This window comes from Trematomus bernacchii, unplaced genomic scaffold (genome assembly GCF_902827165.1).
Source record: "Trematomus bernacchii unplaced genomic scaffold, fTreBer1.1, whole genome shotgun sequence".
Classification (NCBI taxonomy): domain Eukaryota; kingdom Metazoa; phylum Chordata; class Actinopteri; order Perciformes; family Nototheniidae; genus Trematomus; species Trematomus bernacchii.
In genome coordinates, this window is record NW_022987571.1 from 1577963 (window position 1) to 1593948 (window position 15986).

A 15986-nucleotide genomic window follows, 5' to 3' on the forward strand; every position below is an offset into this window, starting at 1 on the left:
CTGTGGTTGGTTGTGTTTGTGGACACCTTGTAGCAGAGGTGGGACCAAGTCATTGTTTTGCAAGTCCGAGTCAAGTCTCAAGTCTTTGCACTCAAGTCCGAGTCAAGTCTCAAGTCTTTGCGCTCAAGTCCGAGTCAAGTCTCAAGTCTTTGCGCTCAAGTCCGAGTCAAGTCTCAAGTCAGGATGGGCAAGTTCAAGTCAAGTCCAAGTCCTAAACTTTGACAAAACGAGTCTTAAACAAGTCATTATGTGCTTTTCAACAAATGTAATGACATCGATCAACAGAATAATACTTAATAATCAAACTGCTCTTTATTAGTCACATTAATCATTTAATAATCCATTTTCTCTCTGCTGGTAAAGTAACGTGTTTTCTTCTATTGTAAGAGGGATCAGTAAGGTAAGGCTACCGTGACGGTTTGATTCAGAAGGAGTTTAATGTATAAGATCCCTGATGTTAGGGTAACCAGAATGTTTATTTCCACTGTGTACAACATGTTATAAGGGACCCATGATCTATCTTTATGCAAGAGATAATGTGCACCGAGGCGGTCTTTATGCGGAAAACCTGAATCTACATCCCTCTGCAGGTGGTACTTTAAGTATATTTTGATGATAATACTTTTCTACTTTTACTTGAGTAACATTTTGAATGCGAGAGAAAACAATAAAAAAGGTTAATAAAAAAAATGCTTTTTTGCTTATGCTTGGTACAACTTGTATTTGCCGTACTCGCCATTAACTGTTATTGCTCAGGTTATTCTCGCCCCCCTCCGACGTAAGTGTGAGGTATTGGTACTTCGGCAGCCGGTACTACCGGTTTTCGGTACTTATTAGTCGGCTCCGCTGTGGTGGAAACAGGAAGAACCAGAGCTGAAACAGGAGGAACCAGAGCTAAATCAGGCTCTAGCCCGGAACCAGTTGCAATAGTATATTATAACAAATAGACATTTCAATGGAATCGTGGTTAAAACGTAGCAATACTACAGCAGGGAACGTGGACAACGGAGAAAAAAAGAAAGCCAAAATTGAGTCAAAATGCCGTCAATATCAGGAGGCGTATGCTTTGATGGGATTCAGGTCCACAAACGGCAACCCGCCCCAGGCAGTGTGTTTTTTCTGTGGGGAAAAACTAGCCAACAGCTCAATGAAACCAGCGCACCTCCAGAGACATCTCAGCACCAAACACCTGTGTCACGTTGGTAAGCCACCGGAGTTTTTCAAAAGAAAACTTGCTGAGTACAGATCCTCCCAAGAGATTATGCGAAAAGCCTCCACAACATCAGCCAAAGCACTGGAGGCATCGTATGCGGTATCACTGCTCATCGCTAAAGCCAAAAAGCCGTTCACGATCGCTGAGGACCTGTTACTCCCAGCTGCTGTTGTTTTGGCCGAGACGATGCTGGACAGAAGTGCCGCGGAGAAGTTCAAAACGGTGCCTCTTTCTAATGACACCGTTTCACGCAGAATAGAACGAATGGGAGCAGATATTGTTGAATATCCAGCCAGCTTGATGAATCGACCGATGTCAGCGGTAAGGCTCAGCTCATTGCTTTCGTGAGATACGTGGATACTGACGACATTTATGAAAATGTGCTTTTCTGCAAGACCTTAGAGGGGAAAACAACGGGGGAGGACATTTTTAATGTTGTGAATGATTTCTTTATTGAAAACGAGCTGGACTGGAGAAACTGCATGAGTGTCTGTACTGACGGAGCTGCCTCAATGACGGGCCGATTTAAAGGGCTCATGGCACGTATTAGGGATAACAATCCAGAAGTGCAGTGGAATCACTGAGTCATACACAAGGAAGCACTGGCGGCCAAAAAGCTGAGTCCTGTGTTGCATGACGTTTTGAACAACAGCATCAAAGTGATTAACTTCATAAAGTCAAGGCCACTCAATGCACGTCTGTTTCACCGCCTTTGCGAGGACATGGGAGCTGAACACACCCAGCTACTGCTACACACAGAAGTGCGCTGGCTCTCTCGGGGGAGGATACTGAGCAGGCTGTTGGAGCTGCGATCGGAGGTGCACACCTTTCTGTCAGAGCAAGGATCTCCCTATGCCACACTGTTTGAGGACACAGATTGGCTTGCAAAGCTTTGCTATCTGGCAGACATATTCAGCAAATTGAATGAGCTGAATGTGTGCATGCAGGGAAAGAACACCAACATTCTGAACCTGTATGACAAGGTGGGTGGTTTCGTAAAGAAAGCAGAGTTGTGGAAACGGGCATGTGCACAGGGGGATCTCACCTGCTTTCCTCAGGTAGATGCTTTCCTCTCCAGTGAGGATGTGCAGAGCGCTCCAGTCAAGTCCATTATAGAGGAACACTTGGCCAACCTGATAGTTAGTTTCAAGTCGTACTTTCCTGACATGGAGGATAAACCTGCACAGCTTGATTGGGTAAGAAACCCATTTCTTCTGTCAGAAGCAAACAGAGAAAAGCTTCCTCTCTGTCACCAGGAAAAACTCTTGGATGTGTCATCTGACCGCGGCCTAAAGATGACATTTGAAAACTCCACTCTCACGCAGTTTTGGGTGTGTGTGAAAAAGGAGCATCCTGAGCTGGGAAAAACAGCTTTGGAGCAGCTACTGCCCTTTGGATCCACATATTTGTGTGAGGCCTCCTTCTCTGCAATGACTCTGATCCAAACAAAGCAGAGAAACAGACTGGGCCTGGAAAAGAGTCTGATCACTGCTGTGTCCTCTCTGCCACCAAGGATGACCAAGATCCTCAGTGAAGGACAAGCACACGTTTCACACTAAATGGAGTGCTAAAGTGTTTTTTGCCAATGTTTTGACACTAAATTGTATTTTCTATTTTCAAATGCAGTTTAATGCACCTAAAAGTCATTAATAGTGTCATTGCAGTGTTATTACGTAGTTTTTATTGTAATTGCACATTTTTGTTACAATGTTTTGTTTTGTTTTGAACCCTTTCATGCATTGTGACTGCTTATTTAATGCTGTTTTCTTGTTTATGCATGGGGTTTTGGATGGTAGCACATCAGGCACCACATTTTATTATAATATTTGTTTATTGTATTTTATAGTTTTTGCATAATATAACATTTTGTTCATTGGTTCATTAAACATATAATTATTACTTAAAAATCTGTCGTTATGTTCTTTGTTTGTTGTAATTCATGGATGAAGGAGTTCATAAATCACACACTGATGGAACATCACTATATTGTAATTATTTATATAGGCTTTTTCTATCAAAAATGTTCGGGGTCGGTCAGGGGGTACTTGGCTGAGAAAATGTTTCAAAGGGGGTACATTACTGAAAAAAGTTTGAGAAGCACTGGCCTACACTACAGTATATCTTTACCTATAGTACCTTTTGGATGGCTTCAGCACCATCTAGTGGGTATAGTGGGCATGTCAGTTTGAAGTTAGGAGTTGTTTACAAAACTCAAACCATTCTCTAACTGAAATGCACTGACTATAGTTAAAGGATTGTTTCTTAAGGTTTAGTTAGGCTGTAGCAGCTATGGTTATTAACTTATTTCAAAGGGCTCATTATTATGCTCTGCTTATTACACAGACTGATATGCATGCAGTAACACTATGGAACATTCTCTGTGTGACACTGGGCTGGGGCACGCTGTTTCTAATTATTGGAGCATTTAACTTGACAGCAAATGTTGACAACTTGACTAAATAACCTTGAATACCCGAAAATCGAATGTTTAACTTCATATTTTAAAATTCTTACAGTAGTTTGATCAACCTGAATATAATAAATAGCACATTCTTAGAATAACACTTGGCGTTCAATCAAGAACAAAGAATGTAAAAGGAAAACAAAAATGAATTGTTAATTATTACATATTTATCCCACTGTTCTTGTTTTTAAATGTAGCTAGATATCCACTCCTGTGGTGGTCTAGTGGTGGTGAACAATACATCATGGCAAGTTTTGGAGATGTATTAAATATGTGGATTTTCACAAAACAAAATATTAATTTGCCAATATAATAAATGAAAAACACAGTATTTAGTTCCAAGCAATCAAAAGGGAACATATTTGAGAGTGTGTGTGTCTGCGCCTGTCGGGAGGTTAAATATAAGAATAAACAAAGTTATATTCTTTGTGTGTGTTGCTATGTTTAAAGGTATGAAGGTAGATATGGTGCAAAATGCGAGAGCGTGTAAAACCTGATGTGAGCACTTGCAGAAAAAAAATCTGAGCTTGTGTGCATACATTTACACTTGTATAAAATATCATACCATAAAATATCCACGTATCTGTGAACCAAATTTGAAGTCACAGAAGAAAGAAAAAAACCCTAACCCTAACCCCTAACCCTGTAGAAAACAAATGAACTTAGTGATGAAATGTTCACTTGCAGAAAAATATATTTTCCATTACAACTGCAACTTGGTGATTACAACCTCTCAAATCAGTCATTAAAACTTCACGAATCTGCTCTGTGGCAGTATAAATCGACAAATCTGCGGCCTTGACTTTTGCTACACTTCTTGCTATGAATAGCCGCGTTCACACCAAGTACTTTCCTGTACTTAGTTCCGGCACTAAGAGCCCTGGCGCTTTTAACCCCAGGGTACTTAGTACAGATCGCGTTCACACCGGAGTACTTTTCCCTGAGGGAAGATTACAAGTACAGTAGGTGGCGGTAAGCACCTTAAAGTTGTTTGCAACCCGCTACAAAACAAGAGAAGAAGAAAAACTGATACAGGATCTGTTTAATCGCCATGTCGGTTTTCTTTATTGCACTCTCAAGACATAACATTAAATAGAAATATTTTAAATGTAACTAAAGTGTCAGTTGTACATGTCAGTAAACATTGTCAATATAAAATAAAGTGTCAGTTGTACTATATAATAACAGTAATAACAATATAAAATAAACTCCCAGCTGTAGGGAGTCTCAGCAGCAAACCCACCTTTATTATATATCTTCCTGAGACCCACTGCATCCGTCTGCCATAAACACTATGCAAACATACATGTTAGTTTTGGCCCATAGTGGACTCCATGTTGTGTTGTGTGAAATGGGGGGGAATTAAAAGTTTAGGTCAAATAATATTTAAAATGATATAAATTATCATATTTGTGTATGTGCCCCTGCCATTCCCCCACAAGGTTGCAACATTGATGATAAATAAATGACAAATAAAGCTTTGCCAGTTTATAACCGATGAAACATGATGGTATCAGAATAATCACTTGCATGTGATGTATAGGATGCTACACAGGTCACAAAAGATAAAGTGTCAGGAGAAATAAGCTTAATCGCCATGTCGGTTTTCTTTATTGCACTCTCAAGACATAACATTAAATAGAACAATTTTAAATGTAAATAAAGTGTCAGTTGTACATGTCAGTAAACATTATATATAAAATAAAGTCATAACAGTAATAACAATATAAAATAAACTGTCCCAGGTGTAGGGATATTCTCAGCAGCATGCACACCTTAGTGCAACGTTGTGTGTCGTGTGTCAGTATTTACAAAAACTATACCAAATAAACTGTTATTAAATGCAGTTTGTCGCTCATCCTGCCGCTGCGCCGACGCTTCCTCATGGCGCAGCGCCCACACTTCATCCTGGTGCTGCTGGCGCTCCATCTGCTGCTTGAACACTTCTGCCTGGCGCTCCATCGAGGTGAGCATCTTGTCCTCCGTTTCCTGGGCCTTGGTGAACAGCACCATCTGATCTCCACGCAGCGACTCATTCACCACGGCACGCCGGTCCTCCAACGCCTGGGCGGTGTCAAAGAAATTCGCATCCCGTGTCCGCTTTCCTAAGAGGGGAAAATAAGCAATATACAATATACAAGTTTAGTCGCTATGTAGTTTTACAACATACTAGGAATGTGTTTTTTGTATTTTCACAAATAGAATTAAGGTTTCACAAATCTGAAACTGTGTTATAAAGAATCTTTTGACTCTCTGGGATAATCCAGTCCAGATTTGATGAGTAGGTATAGTGGTTTTAGATCAGGACCTGGTCTAATGTGGTCTACATGTAAAAAAAGCACTGAAATCTCCCTTTTTTTTAATTTTCACAAATAGAATTAAGGTTTCACAAATCTGAAACTGTGTTATAAAGAATGTTTGGCCTCTCTGGGATAATCCAGTCCAAATAAATCGGCTATGCAGCGATTTAAGAGGTTCAAACACGGAGGATTGTTCCTTTTTGAAGAGTGCTTCATGTATGCTTGAACTTTGTTTAATGTTGTTGAGGCAAGTTAAACATAAAATATGATGAATATTATGAAATAAACATGATTGTGAACATCAGTTCGATGCGTAACGTTCTTTCAAGACAAAGTTACAGTGTGTGTGTACTGTGTGCTCGGGGCCGGTGTTAGCCTATTATGGCTAGCATGGCTAGCTTGATCTACTGAGCAAATAAAAGTACATCTGAGACCATTATTGTGCAGATTAAAACCCCAGTGCATGTAGTTGATTTTACCTTCGTCATCGTTGGCCACTGAATCCGCCGTTTGTAGTCCTGCCCGAGTTTCTTTATTTTTAGCCGGTGTGCCGTGGGGCTGTGCACATTCCCAGGTCGAGTGAAAGCTACCGAACTGGCTTCAGTGCATTCCCTGGGTCGCGTCCTCTGCGTAGATCTCCAGAAGCGCCGACACCTCCTCATCATTTCTTGATGCTTGCCATAACTGCTTTCAAAAACAAACACAACGCACGGAGCGTTGTGTTTTTGTAGCGAGGAAAAACAATGGCGGCTCTACACAACATTTTCAGAGTTGTACGGGCGTGGTTTGCAATTCGCCCAGCTAATCAGCACTGGGGCACTTTTGGAGAACTTTTCACCCACAGAAAAGTACGCTCTCTGAGTTGGCTCTAAAAATGGGGGTAAAAGTACCCGAGATTAAGTACGATTTTTGGTGTGAACGCGACTCACGGAACTAAAACGCGAAAAGTACGGTGAAAGTACTCCGGTGTGAACGCGGCTAATGTGTCGCTGAAGTAATTTTCACCTGTAGATGTGGGGGGAGGAACATGGGGAGGAAGGGGGGTTGGAGCGAAGGGGCGGAGCTATCAGAACGAGGAGGCGCAAACTCGGGTCAGTCACACAGCCATGTCAGGTCGAACCGGATGACTGCGGGGCCCCGCATGTTGCCCCTTTCACACCAACGCGGTTACAGGGCCGGTTCGGAGCTTGTGCCTGATAAGCACCGGTTTTTCCTGTTCACGCCGCAGCGGAGACGGCTATTTTCCCCGAAAACCGGTTCTTACCAAGCTCGAAAAAAGTGTTGGTCTAGGCAAGAACCGCATACGTCACGAGATGAACCTGAACTAACAGTTTATGGAGAGTAAGGCAAATACAAGTTGAAACAAGCAGTAGCGCTGAGCAAAGTGACTAGAACGCAACCACACACTTATAAAAAAAACACACTTTATAAAGTCAGGCAACACTAACCAGTAACCAGGCTTCGTGTGATTCTGTTTATTTGACCATCCGTTCGCTGTTATTGATCATTGTGGAGGGGGCAGACCTTTTGTTTTGTATTATATTAGTGAACATTTCATCACTAAGTTCATTTTTTTTCTACAAGCTACAAAACCTTTTTTTTCCTTCTGTGACTTCAAATTTGGTTCACAGATACGTGGATATTTTATACAAGTATAAATGTATGCACACAAGTTCAGAATTTTTTTCTGCAAGTGCTCACATCAGGTTTTACACGCTCTCCCATTTTGCACCATATCTACCTTCATAAAAGGCCAGTTCATGGTTAATGAGATTGTAATGTGTATGGTAATTTAATTTAATTGATTTATTTAAAACAAGGGACAGTGTACATTAATCAACATATTAAAAACATGTAAAAGTACTCAAATTAGCCAAAAGGCTAGTTTTCACAGATAGTCCCTTTGCCAGATGGTGATAGGCATCCTAAAAGCAATAATGAAAATACCACGACATTGTTATACCAAATTCTTTTTTTTTAATACATATTTACAATAGACGACATCACTGAATACAGATAAGAGCAAGTCATGATAATAAATAAAACATTCACAATACGCACTCATACTAACACCTACACCCACACATCAGTGCTGACACTGTTGATTAATAATGAGCCACTTTTTAATACTGTGCTTGAATGTGTAGTAGGATGAGGATTCTCTTATTGGTTGTGGTATTGAATTCCATTGATGGGATGCGTGGAATGAAAAGACAGCCTGGCTGAATGCACTTCAATGGGATGGTGCAGTCTCCCCAAGCCGCACCTCTAGTAACCCCCTGGTTGAGGTGGACTTTAGGCTGATGAAGCCAGCCAGAGGAGGAGGAGCCAACCCACGAGTGATCTTATAAACTAAGCAGATGTTTTCATCCCCAGCTGAACAGATTATACTTTTTAACAATGTGACAATGATGATACCGGAATGCGTTTTTGTCTAGTGTTTTGAGTGCTTGTTTATACAGTGATTCCAGTGGTTTTAGAGCTGTAGAGTGTGCATTAGACCAGCTTATCAGACAGTAGTTGATGTGGGAGAGGACCATTGAGTGAAGGTATAGCTTAGCTGCTGCAGATGATAGGAAGTTTCTAATGTATCTGTCATTTGACAGATTGAACTTTACTTTATTGCAGACCTTTTTGATATGGGTTTTGAAATTGAGGTTTGTGTCAATATGTACTCCTAAGTAGTTGTACTCCGAGACAACCTGTAGTCTCCTTCCAGAAAAGAAAACATCTTGTTCTGTTATAATACTGTGGCCCTTGGAGAAGAACATACACACTGTCTTTGAAATATTTGGTTGCAAACAATTGTTGTTAAGCCAGGATGTAATATTCTCCAACACATCAGTGACCTTGGAAGCAGCCTCTTCTGCGGTTTTGCCATGAGTAAAAACAACTGTATCATCAGCATACATTAATACATCACATTGTCCACACACAGAAGGCAGATCATTGATGTACATGCTAAACAGGATTGGGCCCAATACAGAGCCCTGCGGTACTCCAGTTGACAGACATAGCGCACTAGACTTATGGTTCTCAATTTCAGAACGTCTAGGACCATTTGGGGCAGGGGAGAAGGGTGGGAGGCAGGGTGGAGAGTTCAGGGGAGAGATGTCAGAGAGGGGGAGAGAGGGAGGGAGGGAGGGAGGGAGGGAGTTCAGCATCCAGCATATGTTGAGTTTTGGTCCCTTGTATGCTGGTCTGTGCTGGTCTATGCTGGTATGCTGGTCCATGCTGGTATGCTGGTCTATGCTGGTCCATGCTGGTATGCTGGTCCATGCTGGTATGCTGGTCTATGCTGGTCCATGCTGGTATGCTGGTCTATGCTGGTATGCTGGTATGCTGGTCTATGCTGGTCTATGCTGGTCCATGCTGGTATGCTGGTCCATGCTGGTATGCTGGTCTGTGCTGGTATGCTGGTCTATGCTGGTCTATGCTGGTGACCAGCATAGACCAGCATATTTTCGATTGGAAAAATCGAAAATACGTATAGACGCATTTTGTAGTCTTATTGCATATTAGAAACGGAGTTTTAGCTCAAATGGTAATCCAACTTCACCAGCTATAACATAATGAGACCTTGCTGTTGTACCAGCTTTCCCATGCTGGTCTTGCTGGTCTACCAGCATAGTCTTGCTGGTGAAGCTGGTACACCAGCATGGTCTTGCTGGTGAAGCTGGTACACCAGCATGGTCTTGCTGGTGAAGCTGGTACACCAGCATGGTCTTGCTGGTGAAGCTGGTACACCAGCATGGTCTTGCTGGTGAAGCTGGTACACCAGCATGGTCTTGCTGGTGATACAGCTTCACCAGCAAGACTGCTGGTAGACCAGCATAAATACCAGCTTCACCAGCATAGAGTTTTTTCAGCAGGGAACATATTTTTTATCTGGTCAATTTTGAGACAAGATTTTAGGCTTCGTATATTTAGGTGTCCACCTAATATACCCTTTGGTTTTACCTTCGGATCCCAAATAATTCTTGCATTGTTTACAGTTTGGACGACTTTCCACTTCCGGTTCATTTGGATTGCTCTGTTTACTACCCTATCACGCTTGTTATTGTTGCTGTTAGAGTACACATATTTGAGCGGTGTTATCCTGCAGTCATTGTCACTTGTGTGGAACCACACCTGTACAGTACATACGCTGTTATTACTTGCTGGAACCGTCGGAGATGTTGTCATTTTCGCTGCAAGACTCCTTGGCGAAGAAATCTCTGCTGGCGGTGAATTCACCGGCGACAGTTCGTGCGTAGCCGCGGGCAAGGATTCCACTAGTAGCGGGGACTGCTCTCGTTTTCGCCAAGGTATGTTCGATTCTGGATATATGTCGACCTCCTTGAACTGCTGCCACTGGATGGTGAAGAGACGCCGCTGCTTGGTGAAGAGACGCCACTGGATAACCTCTGGCTCGTCCATGTTGCTCGGGGGGAGTGGGTGCCCGGCTGGATCACCCTCGTTGGGCCACCCCAGGCCGGTGACTGGATATTGCAGCTGGAGGACTGCTGGATCCTCCGTGGTGCTCAGGGAGGGTGCAGGTTGAACCAGGTGAGTTTGCTGATAGTTTATGGAGCATACATGGAGGGAAGTAGAGTTACAGGTCACACTGTCAGCGAAGCTTGCTTCGTTTGATGTCGGGCCAGGACATTGATGAATATCCCCCGACAGAAGCAGATGGGTATTATCACAGCCTCGTTGCTGTGTCGCCTGCATGATGATTTTGCCGTTTTCCTCCTTGGGTTGTACCACTGTGGAAATCGGAGAGTAGCAGCCAGGACGTACTCCCCATACCCAAACACATGGTGGATCTTGTTTGTTTGTTTGTACTGATGAGTCCCATGAGTGATCGGATCATCATAGTTGACAGTTGTATTCGCATATTTTATGTTGAGCGATTGCTGAATTGCATTGACGTTTACCGGTTGTACAATTTTCAAAAGTAGCGTGTACAATAGCAGAGCAAGTACCGCACCTGACCGACCTGCCGCCATGTTCCTGAATTCAGACAATAAAGCTCAGTGAATTACAACTAAATAAACTCTTTAAAAAAGTTATTCAGTTCTATGCTTGTGTAGAGTTCATGTACAAAATAATAAACTATGCCCAGTGGTTGCTCAATCACTTAATGCAGATGTGACTCAGTATAGCCTGTTAGCTACACATTTCATTTAGCTGACTCTTTATCCACAACAACTTACAGTAGGTGCAATAAACCATACATTTATAACCTCAAAACAACAAGACAGACAAGTCTACTGTCAGCAGAGAACTTTAAAAATAAAATTACCAAGTTTATAACAGTAGAAGATCTGACTTTCGTTTAAAGTGGACCTATCATGCTATATTTAAATTATATATTGTAGGGCCATACCTATATAAGGTATATTTATACGTTTCTGTTTTCAAAATACCAAACAGATCATGCATTTTAGCCATGCCTCATTTCGCTCTATGTGCTGTTTGCTGTCTACGGGGCTGATCTCTGTGAGCTGCAGCTGACCACGCCCCCCTGCAGGAGAGGGGAGCCGTGCTCTGATCAGCTGCTGGGCTGTCAGAAGAGGGGGAGAAAAAGAGATCTCCGTCCTCCTGTTTTATTATATAGAGTCGTTATTCATTTGTTTTAAAGCTCAATAAATAACAAAGAAGACCTTTGACCGGCACTTTTCTAATTTTGTCCGGAAGATTTAAACTTTAATGGACATCTTGACCGGCGAAAGAAAACCTAACTGAAACTCTGCCGCACGGTCCCCTCGTTCCTTGGAAGAGGCGGAGAGGTGGGTGTTTGTCATCTGCTGGTGGACTAACCGGAGAGAATTACAGTGCTTGCCTCGACGGGGAGGGATTGCATTGAATTAAAGCAGCGGGAGCAAACGCTTGCCTCGGGGAGGGAGAAAAAAAGCCTCAGCGGAGAATAAACAGAAGGGTAACCATGGTAACTATGGGCAGGAAGTCTTCTTCGCTGCTTTTGTGGCAGACTACAGCGCCACTTACAGGCCTGGCATATGTACTACAGCGTCTCCAGCGCTTTCGAGCGGCAATGGCCGGCCGTGGCCCAACCCCACATTCCCCTGATAGGTGGAGAGTTGGCCCAATAGCCGTAGCGCCACTTCTGTGACGACATAGAAGTGTTCAAATCTGGATCAGTCTGTATCAGATCCGTTGCAGCCCCTTTTTTAGAGATTTGGGTATGGAGGAAAATAGAGAGGGTTGTGTTTTCTGACACTTGGTGAGTTCCCTGGAACACCGGGGACACATATTCATGTATAAAAGACGTATAAAAGTGCATTTTGCATGATAGGTCCCCTTTAATATGTGTATTCTATCAAATACACAAATGTGTTCCTTAGATGTATTCTCAATTCTAAATGAAATAAAATAATAGAACTTATTCATAGCAAAAATAAGTGTTGAAAACGTATATCAAAACAGTAAGCAGGCTTTTTCTCATATCTTAAAAGAGAGTCACTGTCTTATGTGAGACTACATTTTGTCATCTCTTACATGTTTTTCTGTCTAGCACCAACAGCATGAATACTACTTCTGGCTAAAAAAGCTGACACATAAGTTAATATATACTGTGGGAATAACATAATTTGACAGGGAAGACATTTTAACGTGTTTGCGAAATATAACACATCTCTCTGACGCCATCAACACGTCATATCAAAAATGTCCCAGGAAACGATTCACTGTGGTGGGGTCAGTTTATGGATGGCTGTCAATCATACCCCTGAGTTTGGTGTGGTTCATTTGTACTCCGACAGCCATTAACCCAACCACAGCATTGGAGTTTCAGCATGAATTGTGCTCATCTGGCACACAGTGTTATTTCCTCCTGAGTCAATAACCAGAGCAGCATGTTCTTTAAATGTAAAGTCTGTTTATAGTTTTGATAATTTAGACTGAATTCAGAATGTGAATGATGTCTCTGTCCTCTCAGGCTCTCCCTACAAAGAGGAGATCACTCTGGGGATCCTACAGCTGCAGGAGAGCAACCGGCTGGAGATCCTGAAGAGACGCTGGTGGGAGGGGGGGCAGTGTCCCAAAGAGGAGGACCACCGGGCCAAAGGTGAGTGTCACAGCAGAGCCGAGACACTGAGCAGACACCTGAGAGAACCATGTCCATCTTTACATCCAGACTCTACCAGAAAGCCAATCAAAGTGTTGTATACTCCATGTTGGACAAAATGTCCTCTCCCTCCTGTATCTGTTGACCCCCGGGGGGGGTGATAACAGAGACAGGTTATATGTGTCCTCTGATAAGCTTAAAGACAACCAGTGGTTGTTTCTCCTCCATTGAAGCGTTTGCCAGTAAATGCAGTGTAGTGGTGATTGTGAGGGACTGTGGTTGAGGTTAAGATGGATCAAAGCCATGAGTAGGTCAGTCCCTCTCAAAGAAAACATCCCTAAAAGTTCAGAGGAGAATCACACAGCCGCTGGCATCCTGACATCTCAGTTTAGTTCAATCACTAACAATGTTCAAGATAAGATATGATATAAATGACCTTAAAGATATACAGATTATCAGATTATAAATTGTTTATGATGCTTTATTGAGCTAAATGCTACATTTGACAAGATATATATATATATACCAGCAAGACTGGTTACTATACACACACACACACACATGCACACACACACACACACACACACACACACACACACACCACACACACACACACACACACACACACACACACACATCACACACACACACACACACACACACACACACACACACACACACACACACACACCACACCACACACACACACACACACACATCACCACACACACACACACACACACACACCACACACACACACACACACACATACATACATACATACACACACACACACACACACACATACCTAACGGTGTGTGTGTTTCAGGTCTGGGCATTGAGAACATTGGGGGGATCTTCGTGGTTCTGATCTGCGGCCTCATCATCGCCGTCTTCGTGGCCATCATGGAGTTTGTTTGGTCGACGCGGCGCAGCGCAGAGACGGACGAGGTAAATCTTCATCATCACCCTCCTCTTCCTCTCTCAGCCTCCTCCTGCCCCGCCCCCGGCCTCCACCTCAGCTCTAACACCTCAGTAGGTCGCCTGTGTGTGTGTGTGTGTGTGTGTGTGTGTGTGTGTGTGTGTGTGTGTGTGTGTGTGTGTGTGTGGTGTGTGGTGTGTGGTGTGTGTGTGTGTGTGTGTGTGGTGTGTGGTGTGTGTGTGGTGTGGTGTGTGTGTGGTGTGTGTGTGTGTGTGTGTGTGTGTGTGTGTGTGTGTGTGTGTGTGAGGAATATGCATTTTTCATCATCAGGTTTCTTAATGAAAATTAATGTTAATGTTTCTGTCACATTAAAACATGTTGCTAGTTTTTATTTTCCTAAAGTATATCCAACGTAAAGATTTGTATATTAGAGAATACAAAACTAAACGCAGTTACAGTTAACATTGATAATAATTACTAATACAACAAATTAATAAAGCTCCCTTTTATATTATTGTTGTATACATGGTTTTTAAATAAACAAAGGATGTGTTCCCCAGAGTTACAAAGGTTTGACTGTGTTTGCGCTTTAATATCAATAGTTCAATATATCTGGTTTTATTGTCAGGACCGTGTCCAGATACAATATCCAGCCACAGCCTCTTTATACTGACATCAATGTATGTATTCTCAACACTGAAAAAGAAGTTGATACATTTTACATTCATTACAATTTTACAATTCATAAAATGTTTAAGACAGACAATAGAAAAAGTACAAAACAACTAACAAATATGAATGAATAAACATTATCTAAGGAGGTACAGTTAATGTTTTTATGTTGTTTACAGGTCTCAGTGTGTCAGGAGATGCTCTCAGAGTTCCGTAGCGCTGTCTCCTTTAAGAAGAGTTCCCGCTCCCGCCGGCGCCGGCCCCTCAGCAGCGCGGGGGGGGGCGTCCTGCGCCACCCCTCCCGCCTGGCTCTGGCCACGCCCCGCCCCATCCGCCTGGTGCGGGAGATGCGCCTCAGCAACGGCAAACTGTACCGGGGGGGGCCCGGCTCGCTGGGGGGGGGCCTGGGAGGAGGCCCCGATCTGGGCCCGGGGCCCCAGAGGCTCCTGGAGGACCCGCTGGGCGCCAACACCAGCACGCCGCCTCCACCCCCCCCTCCCCCGGTTTCGGCCCTGGTGGCCCCCCCCGCCCCGCTGCGCAGCTTCCTGTCGGGCTGCAGCCACGTGCGCGTCTGCCAGGAGTGCCGGCGCATCCAGAGCCTGAGGAGCGCCCTGCCTCCCCCCCCCCTCCTCCTGCTCTCGCATCCCCCCCCCTCACCACCTCCGCCACAACCCCCACCCCCACCTGCACTATCACCACGGCTCCATGTCGTTGCCCCGCCTCCCCCCGCTGCCCCCCCCCATCCCAGCAGACAGAGCCGACAGTGACGGGGGCCCGCAGGAGGCCAATACAAAACCCCCCCCACCGCCCCGGCCCCTGCCTCTCCCTAAGACACCCATGTGCACCCCCACAGACTTATTGATGGGGCACAACTGAGGAGAGAGACACTCTCTGGCTCCAATGACACAGCCAATAATGGCATATCAGTGGGGGGGGGGGGGGGGGGGGGGGGGCATCCTGGCCTGTTTGCAGGGTCCTTCATAAAGACGAAGCCCCTTTGGCTCAGCGGATCGTACCTTTAACCTTTCCACAGGGGGGTTCACAACACTGTTACAGACGGGGGGGGTATAAACTTTACACTTTGGATTAAAGCGTTCGAGGTGCTCTGAAGGAAGTGCCAAATGACATCATGGTGGGGGTGCTTTTGATGTGCCCCCATTCAGTTCCTCACCTCTTGCCTTGGCCAATCATCACGCTCCGTGCCAAGTGAGGAGGACTTCCTTTCTCTGTTTGAATACTGAAGCAGGTGTTTGTACAGGAGACACACACACACACACACACACACACACACACACACACACACACACACACACACACACACACACACACACACACAGTAGCAGCTG

The 15986-nt window shown here is 44.0% G+C and overlaps 1 protein-coding gene across 1 annotated transcript in view; it reads left to right on the plus strand.

The window, feature by feature from the left end:
* LOC117479225 (glutamate receptor ionotropic, kainate 5-like) overlaps positions 1-15516 on the plus strand; it is a 154017-nt gene extending 138501 nt beyond the window's left edge. The window contains 4 exon segments of the mRNA XM_034126249.1: positions 12918-13046; positions 13876-14081; positions 14820-15265; positions 15267-15516. Of these exon segments, the coding sequence (XP_033982140.1) occupies positions 12918-13046; positions 13876-14081; positions 14820-15265; positions 15267-15516 (1031 nt within the window).
* Positions 15517-15986: the final 470 nt, after the last annotated feature.